General features: G+C 38.5%; 2 protein-coding genes across 12 annotated transcripts in view; one reads left to right on the plus strand and one right to left on the minus strand.

The window, feature by feature from the left end:
- The window catches only part of HPS3 (HPS3 biogenesis of lysosomal organelles complex 2 subunit 1), a 38,160-nt gene extending 28,198 nt beyond the window's left edge, over positions 1 to 9,962 (plus strand). The window contains exons 13-17 of one of the 7 annotated variants that reach the window (XR_003518589.2): positions 287 to 475; positions 1,706 to 1,813; positions 5,440 to 5,646; positions 6,313 to 6,407; positions 9,635 to 9,882. Coding sequence is in view for 4 of the 7 variants with exons in the window: in XM_027586997.2 (XP_027442798.1) it covers positions 287 to 475; positions 1,706 to 1,813; positions 5,440 to 5,646; positions 6,317 to 6,407; positions 9,740 to 9,870 (726 nt within the window). In the remaining 3 variants the exon portion in view is untranslated. Of the gene's footprint in view, positions 1 to 286; positions 476 to 1,705; positions 1,814 to 5,439; positions 5,647 to 6,312; positions 6,408 to 9,634 lie in introns of all 7 variants that reach the window. The other 6 variants (XR_003518588.2, XM_027586998.2, XM_027586997.2 and 3 more) reach the window with 6 other exon arrangements.
- LOC113918504 (ceruloplasmin) overlaps positions 25 to 24,974 on the minus strand; it is a 58,102-nt gene continuing 33,152 nt past the window's right edge. The window contains exons 13-20 of one of the 5 annotated variants that reach the window (XM_027586992.2): positions 23,426 to 23,565; positions 22,158 to 22,286; positions 19,339 to 19,445; positions 17,658 to 17,874; positions 17,118 to 17,257; positions 15,838 to 16,000; positions 4,342 to 4,446; positions 25 to 472 (exon numbers count right to left, since the gene is read on the minus strand). In XM_027586992.2, coding sequence (XP_027442793.1) covers positions 4,343 to 4,446; positions 15,838 to 16,000; positions 17,118 to 17,257; positions 17,658 to 17,874; positions 19,339 to 19,445; positions 22,158 to 22,286; positions 23,426 to 23,565 — 1,000 coding nt within the window. In that variant the 3' untranslated portion in view covers positions 25 to 472; position 4,342. Of the gene's footprint in view, positions 473 to 4,341; positions 4,447 to 10,100; positions 11,422 to 15,837; positions 16,001 to 16,082; positions 16,512 to 17,117; positions 17,258 to 17,657; positions 17,875 to 19,338; positions 19,446 to 22,157; positions 22,287 to 23,425; positions 23,566 to 24,974 lie in introns of those variants that run through there. The other 4 variants (XM_027586996.2, XM_027586993.2, XM_027586994.2 and 1 more) reach the window with 4 other exon arrangements.

Consider the following 24,974-nt stretch of genomic DNA (forward strand, 5'->3'; position numbering starts at 1 on the left):
GGGACAGGAAGCAGAATAAGAGACTGAGTTTTCATTTGTTTATTGAAAAAAAAGACACGTAACAAATATATAAAAGTACACATTAAAAGGATGTATCTAGAAAAATTCCATTCATGCAACCTAGAATCTGTTTTCTGTTAAAATATTTCAATCTATTTTGCCATGGCACGAATGCTAATGATAAATTATTAAATGCATGGCCTACATGATGGAGTGCTACTCAGACTAGCTATAACTTGATCAATAATATATTTATCTGGGATATGGCGGCTTCACTGTTTTCAAGGTGCTTTGTGGTAAGGACGAAGATATCATCCCGCAGCTCTTGGTAGACCTTTGGGAAGCTCAGCTCGTAGCAGGTCTTCCAGATGTGGTTCTCCAGGAACTCTTTTTTAAGCTCACATCTCAGTACATCTGGAGATTATCCAAGAGGCAGCCCCCTGACACCATACCATTGCGAACATCAGAGGATCTGGTGAGAGAATAGAATAATATATTAAATTAAACTTGTACACTACACATTATAGTAGTGTACCTTGTGATTTTTAATGGCTTAGAATCAAACCTAATTTATATTAACAGATATCTTATAAGCAGGAATGAAAAATACACTTAAATCTTGTCCATGAGTAAAGTTTCTTGCATTTTAAATAATTTTGTTTTGTAATGACTGCCCCCTACTGCTCCTATATTACTTACTTGCAGTGGTACCTCAGTAGACAAAGCATAGAGGAGGGGCTTTCCCTCCAAACATGTCTGCACTCCCTCAGGGGATAGTTCCAAAGTAGAACACAAGAAAAAACACATTTGCAGACTCCCTGGTGGGAGAGGAACTGCAGAAGTCTTGTGGGAGGGAGACTTCCTAACTGGACTCATTTCCTGTCAGCTGCACACACAAGAGCTATTCTGTAGCCTTTGCAGGAGCCTTAACAACTCTGCTTTACCACTTCCTGTCCCCTTCTCCCTCTAGCCCTTAATGCCTGTCGTGGATGCCACACCTAATGTGGGTTCACTGGAAAAGTTGCCGACTTCATGAATAAGGGGGCTTTATGGGAATTGTCTTGAGAACTTATGGAAGAGATTTTGCCTAACAAGGAAAGTAGTAGAAATAAAAATTCCAATATTACTGTTAACTTTTTTTGAGTAAAATTAGCTTAAAAGCAGTTTTGCTTTTTTTGCTAGAAAGTGTTTCTTAGGAATATTTTAAAATTTAAAATGTAAGGAACTATTGGGGCACTTGGGTGGCTCAGTCGGTTAAACATCTGACTTCGGCTCAGGTCATGATCTCAGGGTCCTGGGATTGAGCCCTCTGTTGGGCTCTGTGCTCAGCGGGGAGTCTGGAGTCAGTTGGCTTGCTCTCTCCCTCTGGGCTCCCCCCTTCACTCCTGCATGTGCTCTCTCTCTGTCTCTCAAATAAATAAATAAAACCTTAAAAAAATAAATAAAAAATTTAAAATATATATAAAGAAATATTTAGTGCATTTTCCCCCCATTTTTGGTGCAGTTTTATTCAGTAAGAAGCAGCAAGGCTGAGACTTTCCCAGGGGCATATATTTTAAAAGACTTCTGTTCCCATTCCCAGGAAAGTGTGTACCTAACTCTGTGACAAGGCAGAAGATTAGCAATTGCTTGTTCTTTTTGGAATGGATGAAGAGAATCTTGTTTTGTTGTATTTTGTTTATGATAAATTTCTTTTACATTTTAGATTAATGCCTGTAGTCATTATGGTTTAATCTATCCATGGGTTAATGTCTTAATATCATCCGATTCCTTAGCGGATAAAAGTTATACAGAAGACCTTTCAAAATTACAGGTAAATAAAAATGCCTCCTTTTTTTATGAATATGCATATTACAATATAGTATCAGACTTAAATTTGGTAAAACCTCAGGTGTCCTGTTAATCTAGAGTGTATACTTTTTGGGGGGTGGGTAAAATCCACAGTTAGGCATACTCTGGAGGACATTCCTGCCTCTGCCTGAAACTACAGAGAGGCGGGCGGCTCCCGTTCCGGCTCCCCAAGGCTGGTTTTGTTGCCTGCAGAGAGTGAGTTCACCAGGTCACGTGACTGACTTGCTTCATTTTCAGAATGTGCTTGGAAACACTTTGTGAAATGGAAGTATGGCAAATGCTTAGCGGTGTTTTTATTGATGGCATTTATTTTTTGTTTAGTGTTCACTCATGTTAGGCCTCTAGCCCAAGGCCACCACTATCTGTCTTATAGAAAGTAGGTTAAAATAGCCAGTTTATCTGGCTCCTCAGAAGGAGTTTTAAAAAAAAAGTAAGTATGATCAGAAAATGTAGATCATCCTGCAAGAATTCTGACCATGACAGTGTTTTTGCTACAAATGAGAAATAAAGTCTACCTTTGACTTGGGGGACCAATCTGGGCTAGATGTGGATATGATTTTATTTCAGGTAGTCCTGTGGCCCAAGGACTGAATATAAACCCCACATCTGCTTTGTTTGGTCTGCTCAATATAGTGCCAACATATACAAATTGAAATTTCAAATGAAGAATTCTGAGTTTCAATTTTTTTCTTGAAAAATTCAGCAGAACTGGTAACCCTGGGCTTTCACTGCCTCTGAGACCTTAGAGTTGGAGTGAACTAGTGATTTCCCTCCTTGGTCAGTGCTCATGTTGTCCTGTCTGCCACAGTTCGAATCTCTGGGTCTGCCTGGTCCAGATATGGTGTCTGGTGTCCATTTTCCTTATGCCCAGCTGCCTTCATTCATTTCCATAATCTGTTTTGGCCTGTTTAGGCTTTTGAGTTTGCAACCCCTGATTTACCCTGGGAACTGGTATAAGTGTGGTTACTGCTTATAGAAACCAAAATCTCAAGTTGGGGATGGGGTCAAGGAGGGAAGCTCAAAAGCCCATATTGCTTAGACTCAGGCTTTAGACAGGCCTGAGTTGTAAATCCAGAGATGGAGTTACTTACATTCATGAAAAATTGCTGGAGAAAATTCTTGTTGGTTCATATCTCTAGTACCCTTATGATACAGAGGCTCCTTAGGGCTTAGCCTCAGATACATTAATTCAACAAATATTCCTCAAGCAGGTGCTGTAAATTTGGTCTGTGGCATTGGATAAGCCAGGCAGGGCCTTGCCCTCCCAGGATATATTACATATTTAAAATCACAATTGTAACTAGTGCTGTTAATCTTACCGGATAGAGCTTTACAGAATTTTTATAATCACTGCTTGAAAAAGTATAATTGAGTGACCTTTTAAAATTCATTTTAAAGTATTTAAAAAGAATACTTTCTTCTGGGAATCTTTGCTGTTTAAGGATAGAAATATAGTCAACCTATACTTTTAAAAATTGTTTTCCTAACAATGAATCATGGAACACTACATCAAAAACTAATGATGTAATGTATGGAGATTAACATAACATAATAAAAAAATAAAAATTCAAAAAAATTATTTTCCTAATTGTATCTTTTTCTAGATTATCTGTGGGTTGTCATTAAATAAAAAATAACCATCAAGAAACAAAAATCTCATTTGTTTTCACCCAGAGGAATAGGAGTTTCAGAATCACCTGGACAACTTTTCCAAAATTGTATGATTCCCCTCTGCCCCGCATCCCACCATCACCACACAGATTTGATATGAGTGTCTGTCTCTTATCCTCAATCACCGTTATAGTATATTTGTGCAAAACTTAAAATAAAAACAATCTATAAATCTAATGTCAAAAAGCTGCTATTTGGAAAAACACAGTAACTAGTAAATGCCCTGCCTTTTGCCATAATCATCATGGTCCCCTCCCCCACTTCCTTGCCAACCACCACTCCTTAGATTGTGTAGGTGGAGAAGATAGAGTCTGTGGGTTCCAGCCATGCAGAGTTGGCTGAGAATGAGGGATCACAGAAGGAAATAAATGTCTATGTGTTGGGTGTGGAAAGGAGCCCATTTCCAATACTGAAAACAAAGGGAGCACTCTGCTAAGGAGCACTCTGCTAAGTAACATTAAGAGTAATTTAAAGAGTAACCTTTGGGCCATTTTAAATTCAGTGACATATGTGTTGTCTGGCGTTTCTTATTTTTAAACTTGTTGATGATATGGATAAAACTAAATGAAAGTTCATGGGTAATCAATTTGTACCAAACTTTGAGTAGTTTCATTTAACCATGGTTTGGGTTACCCATGCCTTGATCCTTCCTACCCTGCCCATTTTCCAAATTAATCAAAAGTGGAATATAGAAATAATCTGTGTTTTCTTTCATGTGAGAGATCCTACAAGTGGTAGATTTTCATGTTTGCTCTCTTGTTGTCAGAAATTATTTCGATGAAGGTGACTATTAAACTTGCAGGAAGGAAAGGGACCAACCTTACACTCCAAGCCATTCCTTGGTAGATATTTGGAATAAAATAATCAAGCTGACTGTAAATGAATAGGTCACATTCCATATCCTCTTGTGCGTCTGAGAAGATGCTGTAGTAAAAAGGATACAGGAAGAAGAAAAATCAGGAAATGACCATCTCATCTTTATCCAGAAGAAAGGGAAAGCAGAGATTTTTTTTTTTTTTGTGGAATGTATTTATAGTTTAAATGTTTAAAAGTAAAACACTCGTAAAGTTCTGAATACTCAAATACTACCTACTCTATGTCTTTCAGTTTGTGGCAAATAGTATTGATACAAATTATTAGTTTATTAACAATTGCTTTAGTTTTCTTAAATGTTAAATTTTTGGTTATATATGTAGTGCATGTTTATTATAGAACATTTGGAAGATACAGGAAAGTGTGAAAAAATAAAAAGTGGGCTTTGTCCTTCCATCCAATGAGCTGATCTCTGTTTCAAATTTCAAAGGCATTTCATATATGTACATGTATGTACCTGTGTAGATTGTACAAAATTGATCCCGCTCTGAATATAATTTTGTATTGACATTTTTTACTCATCATTCTGTTATGAGCATTTGCTCATTAACTAGCCTCTGAAAGTAATTTTGATGGCTGTGTAATATTCCACCATATGAATGTACCATAATTTACTTATCCCTTATTTAACATAGATCCTAGTTGTTCAATATCACAATTACTCCTGAAATGAAATGGACATAAATCTTTGACCACAATGTTGATTATTTCCTTAGGATAGAGTCCTAAAACATTCCCATTAGTTTTAATTTGCCATCTATCCAAAGCAACTAAAATATGTTAGTTTAGAAATGATTGCTTTCTATTAAACGGATTTTTTTTCTTTAAACTAGAGGTGGTTTCAAGATTATTTAATACTTCAGTCTACTTAGACTTATAAATATTGTATGCATGTGCTCTAAAACCTCATTCATCTTTTTGTTTCCTTTTTTTTTTTTTTTTGGCAAGTGCTGTTTGGTCTTTTTAAAAAAAATTGTATTCTATATATTGTGCTTTAGTTTTTTGGGTGCCTCATTCCATAACATTTCACTTTTCTGTTCATAGTCTCTTATATGTGGTCCTTCATTTGACATAGCTTCCATTATTCCATTCCTGGAGCCACTCTCAGAAGACACTATCGCTGGCCTCAGTGTCCATGTTCTGTGTCAAACACGTTTGAAAGAGTATGAACAATGTATAGACACACTGTTAGAAAGATGCCCAGAGGCGATCATTCCATATGCTAATCACGAGCTGAAAGAAGAGAATCGGGTACGCTTTTTCAGCTTATGTCTTTTAAGCTTGATTAGTGATAATCAGATTTGATAATCTTGTTGCCTTATCTGCAAAACAGGGACAAATTCTATCAGTCCAACCTCACAGGTCTGGATGGGGCAAAGGAGCAAATATGTTTTAATATGTTACGTGCTTTGTGTACTGTTAGAGGCTATTAAAATATGTGGTGATTGTATGTTATCTTCAATTAAAAACCTCATTTGGAAATAAAGCAGGATATTACCTGAAGATTTGGGAAACAACGGATGATGGGAAAATATTTTCTGGGCTATATGGTCTTTAGCTTAGAAATTAGAAGAGTTTTAAACTTTAGTACTCCTCCCTCCCTCCCACCTTCCCTCCCTTCCTCCCTTCCTTCTTGTTACCTAAGATGATAACAGGACATGTCTGTGTTTCTTCTTGAGAATAACAAAGTACATATGCACAGCATACATATCATTAGATTTTCAAGTTACAAACCTGATTTATGGTATAGTTTAAACAGAAGACTGGCTGCTGATATAACTTCTGTTGTAACACAAAGTGTGGCACCTTAACCAACATGATGTATTTTTGCCCTGTGCTTTCCTGCACAATCTTACTCTCGTTGGAAATTTGAATGTAAAATGCATCAAACTTAAAATGTATTCATTTTTTCCTAAGATAGACTTTGTGGTGGAAAAAACTGCTGCCTGAACTTTGTCACAGAATAAAATGTGGTGGAGAGAAAGGTCAGCTTTACCTGTCATCATTAAAAGGTAAAATGATCATTTTTGCTTGATTATAAATTTGAGTCCTAATTTTCGTTTCCATAATTTGCTAAAGGCTTGCTTTCTCTGTTTTTTTCATGAGGTTCTCAAATGAGGTGAAGAGGGTCTTAGGAGAATCATCTTAAGGGTTTATTTCCGCATTGATATGCTCCCCCATCATGTTGGATATTCATTTATCTCTTCTAGCCCATGGAGCTGATTCTTTTAAGTCAATCTTTTCAAACACTTAGCAAATGATCATAGTCATAGAAACTCACAACCTCAGTATTTTAAAAACTTGAATAGCCAATTGCATTTTTTATTGATGATCTGAGTGCTTAATTTATTTCATATAGAAAATTAAGATTATTATTATTATTAATTATAATTGTAAGCCAGTATTGAGGAATAACAAGGTTCTCAAGGATTTAAAAGTTGACTATCAGGGCACCTGGGTGGCTCAGATGGTTAAGCGTCTGCCTTTGGCTCAGGTCATGATCCCAGGGTCCTGGGATGGAGTCCCGCATCGGGCTCCCTGTTAGGCGGGGAGCCTGCTTCTCCCTCTGCCTCTGCCTCTCTCTCTCTCTCTCTCTCTCTCTCTGACTCTCATGAATAAATAAATAAAACATTTAAAAAAATAAATAAAAGTTGACTATAAATTATGCAGTGTTTTGCAGCATAGGTATTGTTTGAATTTGCATAATTTGTAGTCACTTATAATTTGGTTATCAATTTCTCTAGTCTTATGTGTTAATATCACTAGATAATTGTTGGCCTGATGACCAAGGGTGTGGTTATATTGATCTCATTGTGCATAAAAGATTAGAAATTGACAGTGCTGGAATTGTGTTTTCCAGCTGACGTGATTGGTTTTTAAAGTGTTAGGCGGAGCCAGTGGCCATAGGAGGGTGTTTTTCTGAAGATGCCCATTTAAGTAAAGTTGCATGCTTGTGACTGGGAAGATGTTGTGATTTGATACTAACTTTTTGTCCTACTCATCTCCCTGAGTGAATTTTTGCTTTTCAGAAGGTGGAAATGTCAGATATTTTATGGCCTTGTCCCCCTTGCGTCACGTTTGTCACATAACTTGGAGCCGATTATTTGTGTGGGTGGATCGCTTTGCAGAACAGCTATCCCACATCTTCATACCTCAGTAGCACCATTATCTCAGTCAAAGGACTTCATCCTTTCCTCATCCATATCCATGTCCTCTCTACCCGTAACCTACCCATAATCATTCCTCCAAATGTTCCATTTTTCTGTATCATCAAACTATGTCAGTGCATGTGCATAGACATGTGCATGTATGTATGTATGTGTGTGATGTGTGTGGCTCATTAGACTAAGTGCTGGGTGAGATTTATGTTTACTAGACTCCAAAACCTCAAGAGCTGGTATAGCATTTTACTCATTTTTCCTGTTGTGCCCACCTTACCAGCAATATGCCTGTCCATAGGAAGCATTCTCTATTTATTGATTTGAAGGGAAGACACCTGAATAATTTCAGGTCCATTTTCAAGGGAGTTGTAGTGCACTGAGAGGAGACGAGGACTAGAGTCTGGAGACCTGGTTACTGAGTGACCAGAAGCAGGTCAATGTTTTAGTATCCTGAGACTAATGAGAAGTTCAGAATTGACTCTAGAATAAACGTTAGGCAAAATCGTAAGATGGCAAGATTGGAGATGGAGGTTGGGAATCTATGTAATATGCTTAGGAACTTGGGTTTCTTATCTCTCTAATACAGCATTTCTCAGCCTTGGCACTATTTACATTTTGGACTGATAATTCTTTTGTGTATATGCATTTTAGGATGTTTAGCAGCATTCCTTGCCGCTAAATACCAGCAGCACTCCCCCAGTTATGATGAACAAAAATGTCTCCAGACATTTCCAGATGTCCCTGGGGAGCAAAATCATGCTGGTTGAGAACCATTGCACGAATGCAGAGCCATTGAAACTGGGGCTAGTGATTGGCTTGTTTCCAGGAAATATTTGTTACTGTTTTTGTGGTAATGGACTGTGTTTATTATTAAAAATGTTACTACTGTAGTAAATTACAAAAATGAAGTTTGGAAAGTCATTTAAAATCCCATCAGCCAGACATAACTATTTTTATCATCTGATGAATATTTTCTAGACACACTGGAGGATTTAAAGTCCTCTACAGATTTAAGATATTGACCTTATTCTTGGAGTTATAACCTATATTAGCCCCTCACTGGTTGGCAGAAGAGGAGGATTGGGCAGTGGCAAGATTTTTGTTGCCTCTATAACCTCAATACTGGCCCCCAACTCAGTTTTTTCAAACTTATGATACTATTTATAGACTCCACATTTAGGCTAAGAATAAACTGGTTTGATAGGGAAGTATTGATAATTCATGTTTTTCATACGAGTTTTGCAAACTATTTAGTAGTCATTGTTTCATTGTATTTTATTTAATTCTCAAAGGACTCTAGAAGCTAGCAGTTGGTACCCCCTCATTATAGTTGAAGAAACTGGGACTCTTAAGTGACTTTCTTAAAGTCACAGAATCTGTCTGATTCCAGAGTTCGGGATCTTTCTCATACATCACGGCTGACCCATTCATTAACTTTTTAGCAACATGGGCATGTTTTGTGTAAGGGATGCTTTAGGTTGCTGAATATTAGAGAGATGACTTTGGATGGATGCACACACATCTGAGCAAGAGATTTTATATTTTGGTCACTCTGCAGATAGAGTAAGTGGTGGGCAGGTGAGGATCACACAGGGAATGGTGCTCGTGTTTATTGCCAACACTGTTCTTAAGTGTCACCCCCTCTCTTCCCAGCAGAGGGCAGCATGTATGTATCAAGAAGCAGTGGAATCATTAAAATTATAAAAATGTTTCCTAAATCCCTTAGTAATTGAGGATGTACACGAGAGTACCTTATTTTACAGTTTGAAAAAAATGGCCATGAAATCTCATAGTAGAGAGGAACTGATTTAGGAAAATGTCATCCATCAATTAGTAGTGTCTCCTGTCCCAGCAATCTTTATAAATTAGCTGCAGTGTAGCCCTAACATTAAAGACAGTGTCCAAATTATTTTAGTTTTCTTTAGAGGCTAATAAAAGCATATTGAAAAATAATGCAATGAAGCAGTAAATCAAAATTGCATGGATCTAATATAAAATAAAATTCAGAGCATTTTAGAAAGAATGAAGAAGTAGTCTGTGGATTTAAAAGACCAATCTTTTTTTTCTTCCTGTTGTAGTTATAACATTTTGTTGCCTGACCTCGCTTCCAATTGGTTGAATGATAAGAAAATTGAATGAAAGACAGGCTTGCAGTTCTAACTCAGATACTGTCCTACCAACAGAAACGTTGTCAGTTGTTGCGGTGGAGCTAGAACTGAGGGATTTCCTGAATGTCCTCCCAGAAGATGGCACTGCAGCATTTTTCTTGCCATATCTTCTTTATTGCAGTCGAAAGAAAAAATCATTGACTTGAAGTTATCATTTGAAAAATACCACAATGCCATGGAAGACTGAAACAACTGAATGTCTAGTAAAAATGTAAATAAAGGATTTTCATATCAAATATGTACATTGGTTGCAGATGCTTTCAGGCTGCTTATGTTACCATGAAGTGGTATTATTAGTTTGGTACTTTATGACCTGCATCCAGAATGTAAAAAAAAAAAAGCTACAAAACTTAAGAATTTTCTCAAAGAAGGCATATGTTTTTAGAAGTAGACACTGACTTTTATTCCAAGGAACATCAAATCAGTGTTGTTAGAGAAGTGACAATCTTTTTCACCCCAGAAACACAAAGAAACATTTGGTGGGTATGTTTGAAAGAATGTCACTCCAAGTGGTCCCAAATTTAGTCTTCTTGATTTTTCCAGATTTCTCAATTAGGTCTCTTCTCCTCCTTCTCCTCCTTCTTCTTGAATAGTTTTCTTTGAGAAAGAGGTTAATGTTTTCCCACAGTAAGATTTCAAATTTTACTTTTTTGTTACTTTTAAAACTCATGCTGTGGTTTCTCCCTGAATCAATGAAGTAGAAATTTACAAAGTTAGTTGTCTTCTTGTCTGGCCATTAACATAATTTGTTGGATGCATGTTTTTCAGCCAAAGCCTTGTTTCTGTTTTTTTTATTGGTGTACTTTTTCTCTTTTAGCTAGAGTATATGTGAAAATAAAGAAATATATCATTGTATTCACAATTGTGTCTTCTTTCTCAGCCTCTTATTAAACAATTTTGAGTCCAAGTTCAGCTCATTGATAGTGTGCTTTGACTTTACTTAAGACTGGCCAAAAGCTACTCACCCAGCATCTGCCACAACTGTATTTTCAAACTTTTCTCCTGATGTTAGTGTTCATCTTTACCAGGATTTAATCTGTACAATTGTTTGTCAATTTTGCCTTTCTTCAGTTCCAGATTATTCTCCTTTTGACCATCTCTTCAAGGGTTCACAAAATCCAGATAGATTGGCATTATTTTAATTTTTTATTTTACCTTGTTTTATTTCATTTTAAAAATTTATTTTATTTAAAAAATTTAATTTTTAATTTATTATTTTAAAATAATTTTTTACTTTCTCTACACCTATGCCCTCATGTCCGCTGATTCATTAAGAATGATATCAGCACCATGTTAAAGGGATTGATGGGAAGCCAATGGTTGAAAACATTTCAATGAATCTTAATAGCAATCTTTGAAGAACCATCAAGGACAACATCTGGTCACAGATTTTGGGGGTGGGGGTGGAGAATACAGTTTTATAAAGTCCTGGTGGTGATATGAAGGACTTATGTAAATCAATAATAATTGTGTTAGAGTCAGTCATGTGTCTGTTGATCTTTTCATATGAAACAAAGTAACAGTTTCCGCCACAAATACATGAAAGTGTATGTTTTCAGTCTTTTTTTTTTATGCTTATAGCCATTCCAAAGTAAACTTTTTCTTCAGCACTTTCACGTACATTGTTATGAATCATTGTTTTTTTCTTTTTTTTTTCCACTTATCACCAATTTATTTCTTTCAGCCAGACTTGGTCTCTATAGAAAAAGAAATTTTAAGACCATTATAAACAATACAGTGGTCCCCCCTTATCCACGGCTTCAGTTACCCATGGTCAATGTAGTCCAGGGGCAGGTGTTCCTCAGATCAATAGTAGCTTAATGCTGTGTCACAATGCCTACGTCATTCACTTCATTTCATCTTATCATGTCGGCGTCTTATCATCTCACACCATAACAAGAACAAGAAGGATCACTATATCCTGAAGGATCAGGATGAGATGTTTTGAGAGAGAGAGAGACCACATTCATGTAACTTTTATTACAGTATATTATTAAAATTATTCTGTTTTGTTATTGTTGTTAATCTTTTACTGTGCCTAATTTATAAATGAGACTTTATCATAGGTATGTATGTACAGGAAAAAAATAGTATATATAGGTTCAGCACTATCCACGGTTTCAAGCATCCACTGGGGATCTTGGAACATATCCCCTATGGATAAGTGGGGTGACTACTCTATATGTCATACGGTTTAAATGTATTCTCATTTTTAAATATTAGTTGTTTTAATTATTCTTAATTCATTTCTGTTTTTCCATTTTTTAGTTTTCTTTTTTATTTAAAATCAATTCATTAACATATAGCGTTTTATTAGTTTCAGAGGTAGAGTTTAGTGATTCATCAGTTGCATATAACACCCAGTGCTCATTACATCAAGTGTCCTCCTTAATGCCCATCACCCAGTTACCACTTACCCCACCCTCCTCTCCTTCAGCCACCCTCAGTTTGTTTCCTATAGTTAAGAGTCTTATGGTTTGTCTCCTCTGATTTCATCCCATTTTATTTTTCCTTCCCTTCCCCTATGTTCATCTGTTTTGTTTCTTAAATTCCACATGAGTGAAATCATAGGATATCTGTCTTTCTCTGACTAACTTATCTCGCTTAGCATAATACCCCCTAGTTCCATCCACATCACTGCTACTGGCAAGATTTCATTCTTTTTTGATGGCTCAGCAATATTCCATTATATATATATATATATATATATATATATATATATATATATATATCACATCTTCTTTATCCATTTATCTGTCGATGGACACCTGGCAGCAATGTCCATTTTTTTATATATTTAAAAACATGTCTCATTTTAGTACTGCTTTATTTAAAGAAAATTTACTTTGCTCCCTGCAAGATCTTCATTAATTATAAAGGGGAAAATAGTAACTTTATAGTAAAGAAACCTGGCAGAAATCTCCTTAATCAAACTCTCAAAGTTAACATAATCAGTAAGGGAAAAAAAACATCTTGTGCCTCTTGACATGTGTACAGAGAAAAACGATATCACTTCTGTAAGAATCTTGCCAAAAAATGTATAACCTGAATCTAATTATGAGGAAACATTGGAGAAACCCAAATTGAAGGACATTATACAAGGTGGCTGCCCTGTATTCTTTAAAAATGTCAAAGTTGGGGCACCTGGGTGGCTCAGTCCATTGAGCGACCAGCTCTTGATTTTGGCTCAGGTCATGATCTCAGGGTCATGAGATCAAGCCCCGTGTCGGTCTCCATGCTCAGTGGGGAGCCTGCTTGAGAGTCTCTCTCTCCTTCTCCCTCTGACTCTCCTCCCGGCCCCAGCTCTCTCTTTCTCAAATAGATAAGTAAATCTTGAAAAAACAGTCAAAGTTATAGAAGACAAAGAAACTGTTCCAGACTAAGAAGACAAGCCAACTGAACACAAGGTATGAGTGGGATTTTCTTTTTCTGTGAAGAATGTGATTAGAATAATTTGTGAAATTTGAAAATGGTCTGTAGTATTGAATCATCTTTAATTTCCTAATTTTGATAGGTGTATTATGTTTCTATATAACAATACCCTTATTTTTAGGAAATATATATTTACTATATATGTTTATTTAACTTTATATATAACTTTATATATGTATATTTACTATTGTATGTGTGTTAGAGAGGGAAGAGGGTCGGGGGCAGATAGGAGAGAGAACAGGAAGCAAATATGGCTATGTAAAATGTTAACAGTTGGAGAATTTGGGTGAAGGGTATATGGGAATTTTTTGTACTATTCTCACAACTTTTCTGTAAGTCTGAAATTATGTCCAAAAAAGTTCAAAAATTCCTTTTCATTGAATTAACAGGTGGTTAGATATTTACCAAGCAGAGTATTGGATTGGATTGGGGTAGTTACTAGAAATACAGAATATACAGTCCCTGCCTGAAAGTACCTGAAAGCTAGGCAAGCTTTTTTTCCTCCCGACCCCCCTAAAATGTTATCTGACTGGAGTAGAAATGTCACAGTCTAAAAAAAAGTACCTTTTATATTTATCAGAGAAGGTCTTTATTACGCTTCCTCTGGTAGGGGAAATGAAGCGTTACATTTAGTATATCAGGATATCTACAGTTATTTTCTAGTGATTTTTTTCATTGTGGTGGAAATTGCCTGTCTCCTGGTGCATAATATTGAACAATTTTACTCTAACCTTCTGTGCTCCCTTTTCTGTGTCAGAGTAGACAGAAAATTTTCTAAGATTCAGAATTAATGTAGACTTACCCAAAGCATTATCAAACTTTCATTTAAAGATAATTCAGACTGGTAAACATGGCTCCCCATCTTTCTGTTTATAGTTCAAGCTATCTTTTTTGTTCATTACCCCTTCTTGCGGTCTATACAATACCTTTTCCTTTTGTAGAAGTCGATTTCTCTTTAATCTTTTCCCCAATGTGTGTTTTCCCTTCCCGCTTGCGATTTATTCTACAGTTTTCTCTAAGGCTTTAAGAACAATCTCCCTTCTCTTAACCAAGCAATCCTCTCCCTCTCCTTCCAGGCTAATTCCCCAGGAGGAATCTTGACAGTGTCCGGGTGTGCATGATTAGCCTGCAGCCGCATCCTCTGCACATGAGGCATTTGCACACATGTATTTCCAGAATGCCTCCCTCAGTGCTCCCTCAGAGCAGGATCCATCGTTTTGTGTGGTGGCTTACGTGTGTGCTGATGTTCTTTAAACACTGCAGTTTTCTTTCTCATGTTTGACTCTTCACCTTGTTCCGTAGTGACTGGCATTGAACCCAGCGATTTATTTACCTCTGCCAGTCGTTGGCGTTCCGGTACTCCCAGTCCCCCTCTTTGTAATAAAGGCTTTAAGAGAGCCGTTTTTTCACGTTACGAGGTGTCTGTGTAAAACCCGGGAGCAGAAATGAAAACTTGTCGTTTGCACTCACGGTTGATCTTTGAGTGACTTTTAATTTTTGAGAGATTTATTTCTATATTTTCTTCCACTTATATGTCCTCTTTAATGCCCGTTTTAAAGAGGAAATACATTTAAAACAAAGGCATTGTTTTCTCTACATCATTTCCCCCTGTTGGATTGGCCATCGCCAATTCCAACAATTCTGAACTCAGAAGACCCAAGAAACACCAAAGCCTGCAACCACACAGCAGGATTTCACTCTGTAGAACACATTTTGTGACTATTTACCCAGGAAAGGGCTGTTCCTTCTCCTGTGTTTCCTGTGCTTCAGGAGGGAGTATTATTGCTGGGCTGGGGGAAACATGGACTTTAGATTCAATTTTTTTTTCCTGGATCTTTGCTATAGTCTGAACGTTGGTGTCCCCCCAAATTCCTATGTTGAAAACCTATTGCCCATGGTTGACAGCAACTTGGTAGGGCCTTTGGGAGGTGATTGGGTCATGAGGGTGGAGCCCTTGTGAATGGGATTAGTGCCCTTGTCAAAGAGGCCCAAAGAGCTAGCTTGTCCCTTCCACCATGCAAGGATAAAATGAGAAGTCTGTAACCAAGAAAAGGGCTGTCACCCAACCATGCTGGCAACCCGATCTCAGGTTAACAGCCTCCAGAAATGTGAAAATAAGTATATGCTGTTTATAAACTACCTAGTCCGATATTTTGTTAGAGCAGCCTGAATGGACGAAGACAATCTCTGACAAACAATAATCAATAATACTTCCCCTCACCCCTAGAAGTAGAGAAAGATATTGTTTCTGCTGATTGACTATTTAAAATTATATTGATTTGGGGGGGGAGGAGTTTCTTGTGTACCAGACCTAGAAAAAAGTTAAATGTTTTCTATTAAGAAAGAAATTAAACCCTAAATGTGTCTTTTGTTAGTCTTTTGGTAAATGACACGACCACTCCCTTATATCAGTTTTAGGAATAATTGCACTGCCTTAAATTAGTGTCATTTGTATTAGCTGAGAGACTTCTGGTGCTGTTATCAGTACCAGCTTTTGGAGGATAAGCAGTATCCCACACCATTTAGCAGTAAAAAAAAATTCCTATTTGGAGGTAGGAAAGGAAGAAATGAGGGCAGTGAATTCACGAATGCTTCATACTGGGGGAAGTATTTAGGCAAAGTAGTGCATCTTAATTATAGTCATGCTGTGTGACTTCTAGAATTACTAACTCGATATTCACCTTCATTTGGTAGAACCGTGTAAGTAGTCTCCATTCCAGCATGAATGTGGTCAGTCACATGGCAGTGGAGTAACCAGATTCCAGGTGTCCTTGGAAACATTTCTAGAGTTTGGTATGTCCCAGGGAAAATGTCAAAGACATCAGAGCTATAAATGCCCCTGTGCTTAATTAGAAAAATGACAAATATTATATAATGTTTATTATATGTGAGAGTTCATTCAAATAATCTTTCATTGGCCAGCTCAGGGATATTGGGAAAAGTGGATGCATCTGTTAAAGAAAAAAGAGAGAGAGAGACCCCGCACATTTGTGTGTCCGAAACAAACAGGTATGTGGTCTTGGTACTGCTAAATGCCTGGCAGGAGGGGCCACGAAGTGGGTGTGAAGGGGAGATGTGATGAGAGTCCATTCATCCATTAGGACCACCTGGCCCCTCTAACACTTCAAATCCAGTTTGTCTTTTATCAGAGTGCTTGAGTTACACAAGGGAATTTAGCTGTGGCCTCGTTTTGGTCCTATCTCACTTTTGCTGAAGCTCTTCTAGATTAGCTGGTCTGTGAAACTTTGTGGCAGGGAGGGGAACGCAGGGCAGGAAAGGAGGCCCATGGAGAAGCCAGAACCAGAGGCAGTTCAGGTCGAGTCTAGACTAGACACAGAGTAGTTGGGGGGTATTTCTGCAAGGACAGAATTGAAAGTCCGCTAAGAATATAACATCTACGTAAAGCAAATACAGATAACAAAATGGCCTTTTCTGCAATGGGCTTTGTGGTAGTTTCTGAATTTTCTACATTAACTCAAAGGTAAGAAAAAGAGCTTTTGACTCCTGCTGAAATCGACACTGGGTGAGAAGCAGAAGTAGCGTCGAGATCTAGAGACTGATCAGTTGCCCGACACCAAAATGATAAACTTGTTCACTTTAGGCTGTTTAAGATTCAGAAGTTAGAACTGGTAAAGCTTATAATGAAGTCTTGACTCTACTCTCTGATCCATCATTATGTGAACATACCTAACCTCTCTGCTAACAATTCTATTCAAATGCCTTGGCCAGCAATATGTGAGCAGAATTCCACGAAAACCCACTAAAACTATAAATCCAATGTAGAGCCCAATTTGTAACAAAGGTTGGTAACAGCAACTGAAATTGCTGTGTGGCACACTCTTTGAAAATAATTTAGTTGTCTCTTGAAACTTTTTTTTCATGAGTCTCAGGAAATATTTTCTTCATTTGTATTAAAACATTTTCCAATAGAGCAAGAATAATGACCGTGGATCACTCTTACCTGGTACCTGAAGCTGTGGCCATGAAAATGTACCGAGTGCAAGTCGATTTCGTTGCCCATTCCCATCAGATACCAGTTGACTTCATCTCCCACGTGCATCGTGAGGCCTTGCAGGTTCCCAAACATTCTTCCATTAATAGCTGGGGAAATCACATGATTTTTTTTAAAATTACTTTTAAGGATATTTTAAATCAATGGCTGTTTCACTGAGCATATGATTACTAGGTTAATATATGAATCTTTTTGAGGTATTGGAAGTTATTTCACTATAGACAGGGAAATGAATACTTTAGGGTCAATAAGATCACACTGCTTTTCTAGTCCTTTAGCACCAAAAGCCGTAATCCTAATTGTGAATTTAAAAGAGAATGAGACTTTGGAATGGGGAGAGAAGTTAATAGGTGGTTTTTCTTTGAACAGAAGTCTACCTCACATACAGCATGAGGCAGAACTGGTTTATTATAAAATGAATAGTCTCCAAACTAATTTTATTTGAAAGAAGAAAAGGGGGAACATAGGGCTGAAATAAATGTCTCATACCATGCATTTTATTGCTTTCTATGAATTCCTCATTGTCTTTGTTTACTTTCTCAGGGTGTTCAGAGTATGTTTTGATGTTGTCATCTATGTACCAGGATTCATTTTCATCAAAAACAAAAAACAGAAGGGAAAATTCCAGTTTTGTGATGGGATTGAATACTTTCGTGTAGTGTCCTCGGCAAACAATCAGTGGGCCAATTAATCCACTATAGAGATCCTGAAAACAAGCAAAACCTTTGGTCATCTTTGCGATAGAAGTCAGCATTTCAGAGAACTGGGACCTCGGGAATTTCAGAGGGATTGATTTAAGTCGTAGACTTTGCCTAATGTGGTGCTGTCAGGTCAGTCACTTTACACTTGTGCATAAGTTGGACTAATGGTGAGTAGTAGGTAGGTCAAATGGGTGATGCTGAAGTAACAGAAGTGTGTGCAGGGGCCAAATATTGGCTCAGCAAATGAGCAGCAATTTAAAAGAACCCCAAACAAATGGTGTTGGTTGGCCTATTCCATAAATCAAGCACTGTGCTAGTCTCTAAAAATCCAGAGATGAATCAAACAAAGCCCGTGCCCTCCAGGAACTCAGTCTAGTAGAGAAAAAGTGGAGGAGGAAGAAATGCATCACTTGTTGCGATGGAGGTACATAAGGTGCTAATGAACGCAGAGGAGGAAGACCACAACTGACAAATCTATGAGACATTTGGTTTGGCGGGGTGTCAGTAATGGCAGATTAGGTCTGGAAGGGTCTTTGAGCTCTATCATGTTCAGGAATTTTAGACTTTATCATATGGGTCATAGGGAGCCATTGAAAACTTGAACATGGCATGGCAACATATTTGCATTTTAGGCCAGTCATCCTAGTGGTGAGTGAAGGAAGGATTGAAGGAGGAGGAGACTGGAGTGTGGGAGGCCATTGCAGTAGTTAGGCAAATCACAAGGACCCGATCTATGGAGACAGAGAGAAGAAATAAACTGAGCTCTCTGTAGGTGGGTGAATCGCCTGTGTGAGCCGGGGGGAAGAACTAGATACCTAATACCCAGGGTTCTAGCTTGAACAAATGAGTAGATTTAGAACTCGTGGTGCCACTTATTGTAATAGGAAATACAAGAGGTGGAGGAAGATCTCAATTCCATGTTAGAGTTGCTGTGTTTCCAGTGCCGGTGGGACATGCTGATGGAGATGTTCAGTAGGCTGGTATATAAACAGGTCTGGAGCTCAGGAGGGAGATTTGGACTCGAGATTTAATTCTACAAAAGAATCTTGGAACAAGTTCTGATTTGCAGTTGTTGAGTGTGTTTTGTTGGCTTTGAAATATTCAATAAAATAGCTTTAGTTGTGCTAGTACTGAGATCAACACTTTTATTATCATTAATAGAGCTCTGAGATCATGTACCTCAGTTCTTTGGGTTTAATGTATTTTTATGTCAAAAAGGAGATAAAACACTGTACTTATTAATATTTGATTCTGTGTTACCCATAATCAGCAGTCATAGGGTTAACACACTTATAACTCTATCCTTAAAAAGAAACAAACCAAAAAATGAAACCAAAGTGAATTGTAGAGAAGCTTCCTTTCCTGGGATTTTAAGATAGAATTGGATCACAGGAAAACTCTAATCTCATCTTCCTTCAAATACGTGTCTAATTTGGGGATTTTCACAAAACAAATGATTTAAAGTTTACCTTAACTTGATCCACAGTTGAATAGTAGGCCCATGGAATACAAGCAGAATCCTCTATTCCAGGTCCAGATCTATCTGGGATCTTCCATATGTAAGTGTGAATTTCACCTAAATAAATCAAGTGTTAATGTATCTGGTTATATTTGGTATATATTTGAGATACACACACAGACAACACACTAAGTCTTAATAACCAGTGACCTAGAAACTGGAAATGTCAAGGTAATTAGTGTTAAAAAGTAGTAGCACTCAAAATTGTTTTCAGGGATTTAGTGTTAAGACAAACTGTAAGACATACTTTTAGATCTTCTTTGTCAGTTATGAATTAACTAACCACGACACACACAGGCAATACCACCAAGCCAGGATGTGGCAATACCAATATCACAATTTGAAGGAACTTTGTAACAGATCTTTTTTTAGCTTGAAGTCTGTTTCTGTAAAACACTGTTTTCAACCGTCAAGTGATTTCCCCCAATGTGAGCACCTTCCCCAAGCCTTCTCTGTGTTTGTACCTGCATGCCCTGTGTCATTCCCTTGGCCTCAACTTGGCCTTCCTTTTCTCCTTTTTTACCATTATCCCTAGTGATTCCAGAATTCCTGGTGAGGAGCCATTAGCTCTTGGGATCTCCTGGGTCACTGACTTGTCACAATGACCTCTTCTTGGGTCTGTCCCATTCTGTCATACCATACGCTGTTCTGTCCCAGCTCTGTCACATACAGGACACTGTCACACCCTGGAACTTGACACTTTGAAGGTAGCCAGTTGCTCTACCCTCCTAACTTGCCAAGGCCTTGACCCTCTTCCATGTGCTCTGGGCTCTTGCCCGGGCTGATCTCTGCTTCCAGTCACCTCAGGGTTTCCTGTCCAGCAGCTCACCAGACCTTGACTTTTAGCTGTGGCCACTCACCATCCACTCCATTTATGTAGACCTCACTGTTACATATGCTGTCAGACTTTCATTAGCCAGACTCTGACAAACCTTTTCTAGGGAATCAAGCAGGACAGGAGGGATGGTCTCAAGGGATGTGGTAGACTTTTTCCTTTTTCCTCAAGTCCTCCATCTTACCCACCCCTACACTGTCACCCTTTTTCTAAGCAGAATCTTTCACTGAGAGTATAAAGCGTAGATTCACCACCTGAACATATCATCTCTTCATCTACACTCTTCATCTCATAAGCCAAAAAATAATGTTTCCTTCTCTTCTCCATTCCCCCACCTGCTCTGCCACCCATGGTGGATGTCCAAAACCCTGGCACTGTCCTTGACTCCTCCTTCCCTAACGTTCCCTAATGCCTGATCTTTCAGCAGGGATTGTTAGCACCACCTTTAAAATACAACCAGGATATGACAATTTACCACCAAAAGACCAGCTCCTTCTACCCTGGTCCACGTCTCATTTTTTTAACCCAGATTATTGCAATAGTCCTCTAACTGTTCCTTGATTCTAACCTGTTTCTGCAGTCACTTACCCACACGTCAACCAGAAGAGGACTTTATAAAGTGTTCCTCAGATCATAAACCTCCAGCTTGGTTAAGAGTATAAAATGTAAGGTTCTAACCATGGCCTCGAGGGTTCCCTTTCCTCCTACTGCATCCAGCCCCCTGCCCTCCCTGGATCTCATCTCACATTCTGTCCCCTGTTTGCTCTGCTCTGGCCTCTGGCCTCTTTGCTGTTCCCATTTCCAGGCCTGCAGTGCTCTTCCCCCGTAACTCCCTGTGGCTCATGACTTACTATTTAGGTGTCTTCACAAGTGGCACCTCCTCAAAGAAGCCCTCTTGATCACCCTACCTAAAATAGCACTCTTGTTACTTCCTCTCTCTCATCTGCTTTAATCTTTTTCATAGGACTGTTTATAAATTAATACTATGTAATTTGTTTATCTCTTTTGGAAGAATGTGAGTCACAAGGGCAGGGCTTTTTATTTCTAATGCCCTGAATTGACACGAGCAACTTTATGGCGTAATTTATTTTTTCTCACCCATTTTTTCTCAATTGCCATATTGGGGAACTGCTAAATTACTAATAAATGGTGCTTTCCTAGAAGCCAACTTTCCAACTAATAGAAGAAAAATATAGTTTTAATTAAAGGAAATACACACGTCTATTTAACCTCTTCCAGCTTTTGCACTGTGTTAATTGAAGTTACTGAGTTTCTAGTACATGCCAGATACTGGGCTAGAATTGGGGGATTTAAAATTCCACGTGGCAGTCTCTGCCCTTAGGACCCTGCCTTCAGCTACAGTCATGGAAACATTCAACCACACACAATGTGCGGTCAATGTTGTTTGGGCATGGAGAGATCATCTCTGCTCACTCCATCTTGAGTATTTGTATATGTCCAGTACTCGCAGATGTTTTCCTTACAGTTCTCCTGTGGGTCTCTCTCTCTTTCTCGCCCTCTCTCTCTTTCTCCCTTCCCTTCCCTTTCCTTATTTGTGCATAGAGAAGTATACACAGATATACCTCCTTGCATGCCTCTTTTATTTTTTTAAGATTTTATTTATTTATTTGAGACAGAGAGAGAGAGTGCAAGCTGGGGGTGAGTGGCAGAGGGGGAGGGAGAAGCAGACTCCCCCCTGAGCAGGGAGCCCGACATAAGGGCCAGTCCCAGGACCCTGAGATCATGACCAGAACTGAAGGCAGACTCAACCAACTGAGCCACCCAGGCACCTTAACCATCTTAACCACTTCCTTCTTCACTTCCTTAAGACACTCATTTGGAAGGAATATGTCTCTGATAACAGTCATTTGTGGAAAGCCTGTAAAGTCTATTAAAATACCAACCCCCTCTCCATCCTGCCCCACCATAAGTACCTGGTAAAGTTGGAGTAACTGTAGAACTCTCTGTTTTCACCCCATGGGCATGTATTGAGTAGGGCCTTGTGGCCATGTTTTTAAAGATAATTTTAACTATGTCTCCAACATCTGCATGAAGTTGTGGACCTGGAAGAGCAAAAAAGAAGAGTGGTTTATATACCTATTGGATGAGAAGTTCTAACTCAGTAATAGAAGCAAAGATCAGGTAACTTTCTTAGCATGAAGGCAGGAGTGTGTGTGTGCTTCATACTATACTACTCTTGGATTTATACCCGGTCTCGGAGGATTCAGAATAAAAGTATGAGGAATGGTTGTCTCTATAAATGGAAACCAGGGGTGTATCTCTCATCAAGAGTCCTATGGGAGGTTTTGGCCTGAAAGTGCCCTGCAGGGCAATGACCTAATCCTGGTGAGTCAGCGGTGACCCTACCCTGGCCAAGAGTCATTGGGTAGCACTTGCTCTCATTTCTCTGCATTTGGACTTCCAGGCCTTCCTGAGTGTGAATTTGTGGCATTTGGAAGGGTGGGTGGGGCCACCCCTCCCATTTCTACCTTCTTCTCTAGCCAATTTTAGCTTGTCTGCTGCTAAGAATTTCTACAACCCAGCAACAATGCCATTCCCCCTTGGGTGTCTTATTTCAGGGGCTGAGGATAACACACACCAAGGTATTCTGTTAGTATGGAAATACAGGGAGGTTGGGAGGGAAGTCCCCTGCACTTGATGATTTTCAAGAAAATTCCCAAGACCACTGTTGGTCAGGTTCTTAGACATTCTCTCTTAAAAGGATTCCTGAAAAATCGAAAGCAACTTTTCCCATGCCTTGTGTATGGTAACACTTTTTTCTTTCTTTATTTCCTTGTCTATGTGTACCTTTTTTTCTCTTGGAGTTAATCACTAGATGGCAATTTTAAAAGCAAATAGCTATGATTCGGGAGCCGGGAGAAAGGTGGAATAACAGGGAGAATTTGGTGAAGATTTTCATCAGAACTAATTTCTAGGAATTTCACCGAAACGACAGCCATCAATTTGATGAACACCAAATACATACAATTTCATTAGTATGTGTGATAATACATTGTTTCTGAGAAAAATAAGCAATATTTTGGTCATATTCTTCAGTAAACACAGGCTTCTCATTTTTATTGCATAACTTTTATTTTTGTTTGAATACCTTTGACTATGAACTCGGGAATTAAACCCTTGGACATGTACTCTCACTGCACATAGCCCCACATCACTACCCCACACCCGATGATTAGCGTACCTAGAATGCCCAGATGTTCTTCTTCAGCCTTTCTCTCCACGGGAACTCTGAACGTGCTGTCGGTGTATTGCCGATATGCAACCTTCTTGTACTTGGAGCCTATGTAAAACTCTTCCTTATCTAAAAATGCATTCGAAACACTTCAACAAAACACACACACAACTAAGGTTAGTACTTATCTTAATGAAAGTGGAAATTGAGTTTTAAATTTTGAATAAAAATATAGTTTTCACTCAAGTAATTATGCTGATTTTTAATAGCATTCTATTGATTTCCAGCAAGAAAGAATAAGACTTTAGAAATAGATAGACCTGGTAGAAAGTGCTCCTTTCTGGGAGTGAAGCCATCCGAGACCTGTGCTGACTGGCGCTAGCTAAAATGACCTCCAGCTAGTCATTGCCTGGTGGATCCTCAGTTTCCTCACCCCCAAAATGAAGTATGAGATGAGATGATCTCTAAAGTTTCTCTATAGCCCTAAAATTCTGAGCCCAGATTTCATCGATGAAGTGTTCTCTGATTCCTGCAGTGTTTCTGGTTCATAAGAGCCGAAATGGCCCAGTGTTTTCAGCCACTCCCTTTATCTTAAGTTTGCAATGACTCCTCATGGCCCCTGTACATTTTTCTTTTCCTCTTAAAGATTTTTATTTATTTATTTTAGAGAGAGAGAAAGAGATTGCAAGCAGGGAAAGGGACAGAGGGAGAGGGAGAGAGAGAATCCCAGAGACTCCCCACAGAGCATGGAGCTCGAAGTGGGTCTCGATCCCAGGACCCTGAGATCATGACCTGAGCCAAAATCAAGAGTTGGCTGCTCAACCAACCAAGCCACCCAGGTGTCCCAGCTCTTGTAATCTGTTGACTATTTTACCCCCCATCCCCTCTTAAAATAACCTTTTACTCCTTTATACTGCAAATCATACTTCCCATTGAAGTCAAACTAACCAGCTAAGCTTTGCTTAGCTGTAGGTTACCAGAGATGTTGTGCACCCCAGATCTGAACACATGTCCATCCTGATCTCTCAGATCCTATCCATGAAAGGTTAGTGTGGGACATGTGAAATGATAGAGGGCAAAGTGGTTGGAAAAGTCTTCAAGAAGTCTCTGGTGATACTGCTTTACATGCAGTATCTGAAGCTTCAACAATGATGCTTTACTTATACTTATTCACAATGAACTTATTTTTTACATTTCCATAATGTCCATGTTATTGGTGGTTTTGAAGTGTATTTTCCTATAAGTTCTTAGAGAACAGAGACCATGTCTACTATACTGCCCTCAAGAATTTTCTTTTTAAAGATTTTATTTATTTATTTGTCAGAGAGAGAGTAAAGCAGGGGGAGCGGCAGGCAGAGACAGAAGCAGGCTCCCTGCTGAGTAGGGAACCCAATGCGGGACTCGTTCCCAGGATCCTGGGATCATGACCTGAGCTGAAGGCAGACGCTTAACCAACTGAGCCACGCAGGCATTCCTACTCTCAAGAATTTAAAATATTCTTCACACATAATAGATTTAAGAATATGAAAGAACAGATTACTGAACTGATAAGGAACTC

Source organism: Zalophus californianus, chromosome 1, assembly GCF_009762305.2.
Source record: "Zalophus californianus isolate mZalCal1 chromosome 1, mZalCal1.pri.v2, whole genome shotgun sequence".
NCBI classification, from domain to species: domain Eukaryota; kingdom Metazoa; phylum Chordata; class Mammalia; order Carnivora; family Otariidae; genus Zalophus; species Zalophus californianus.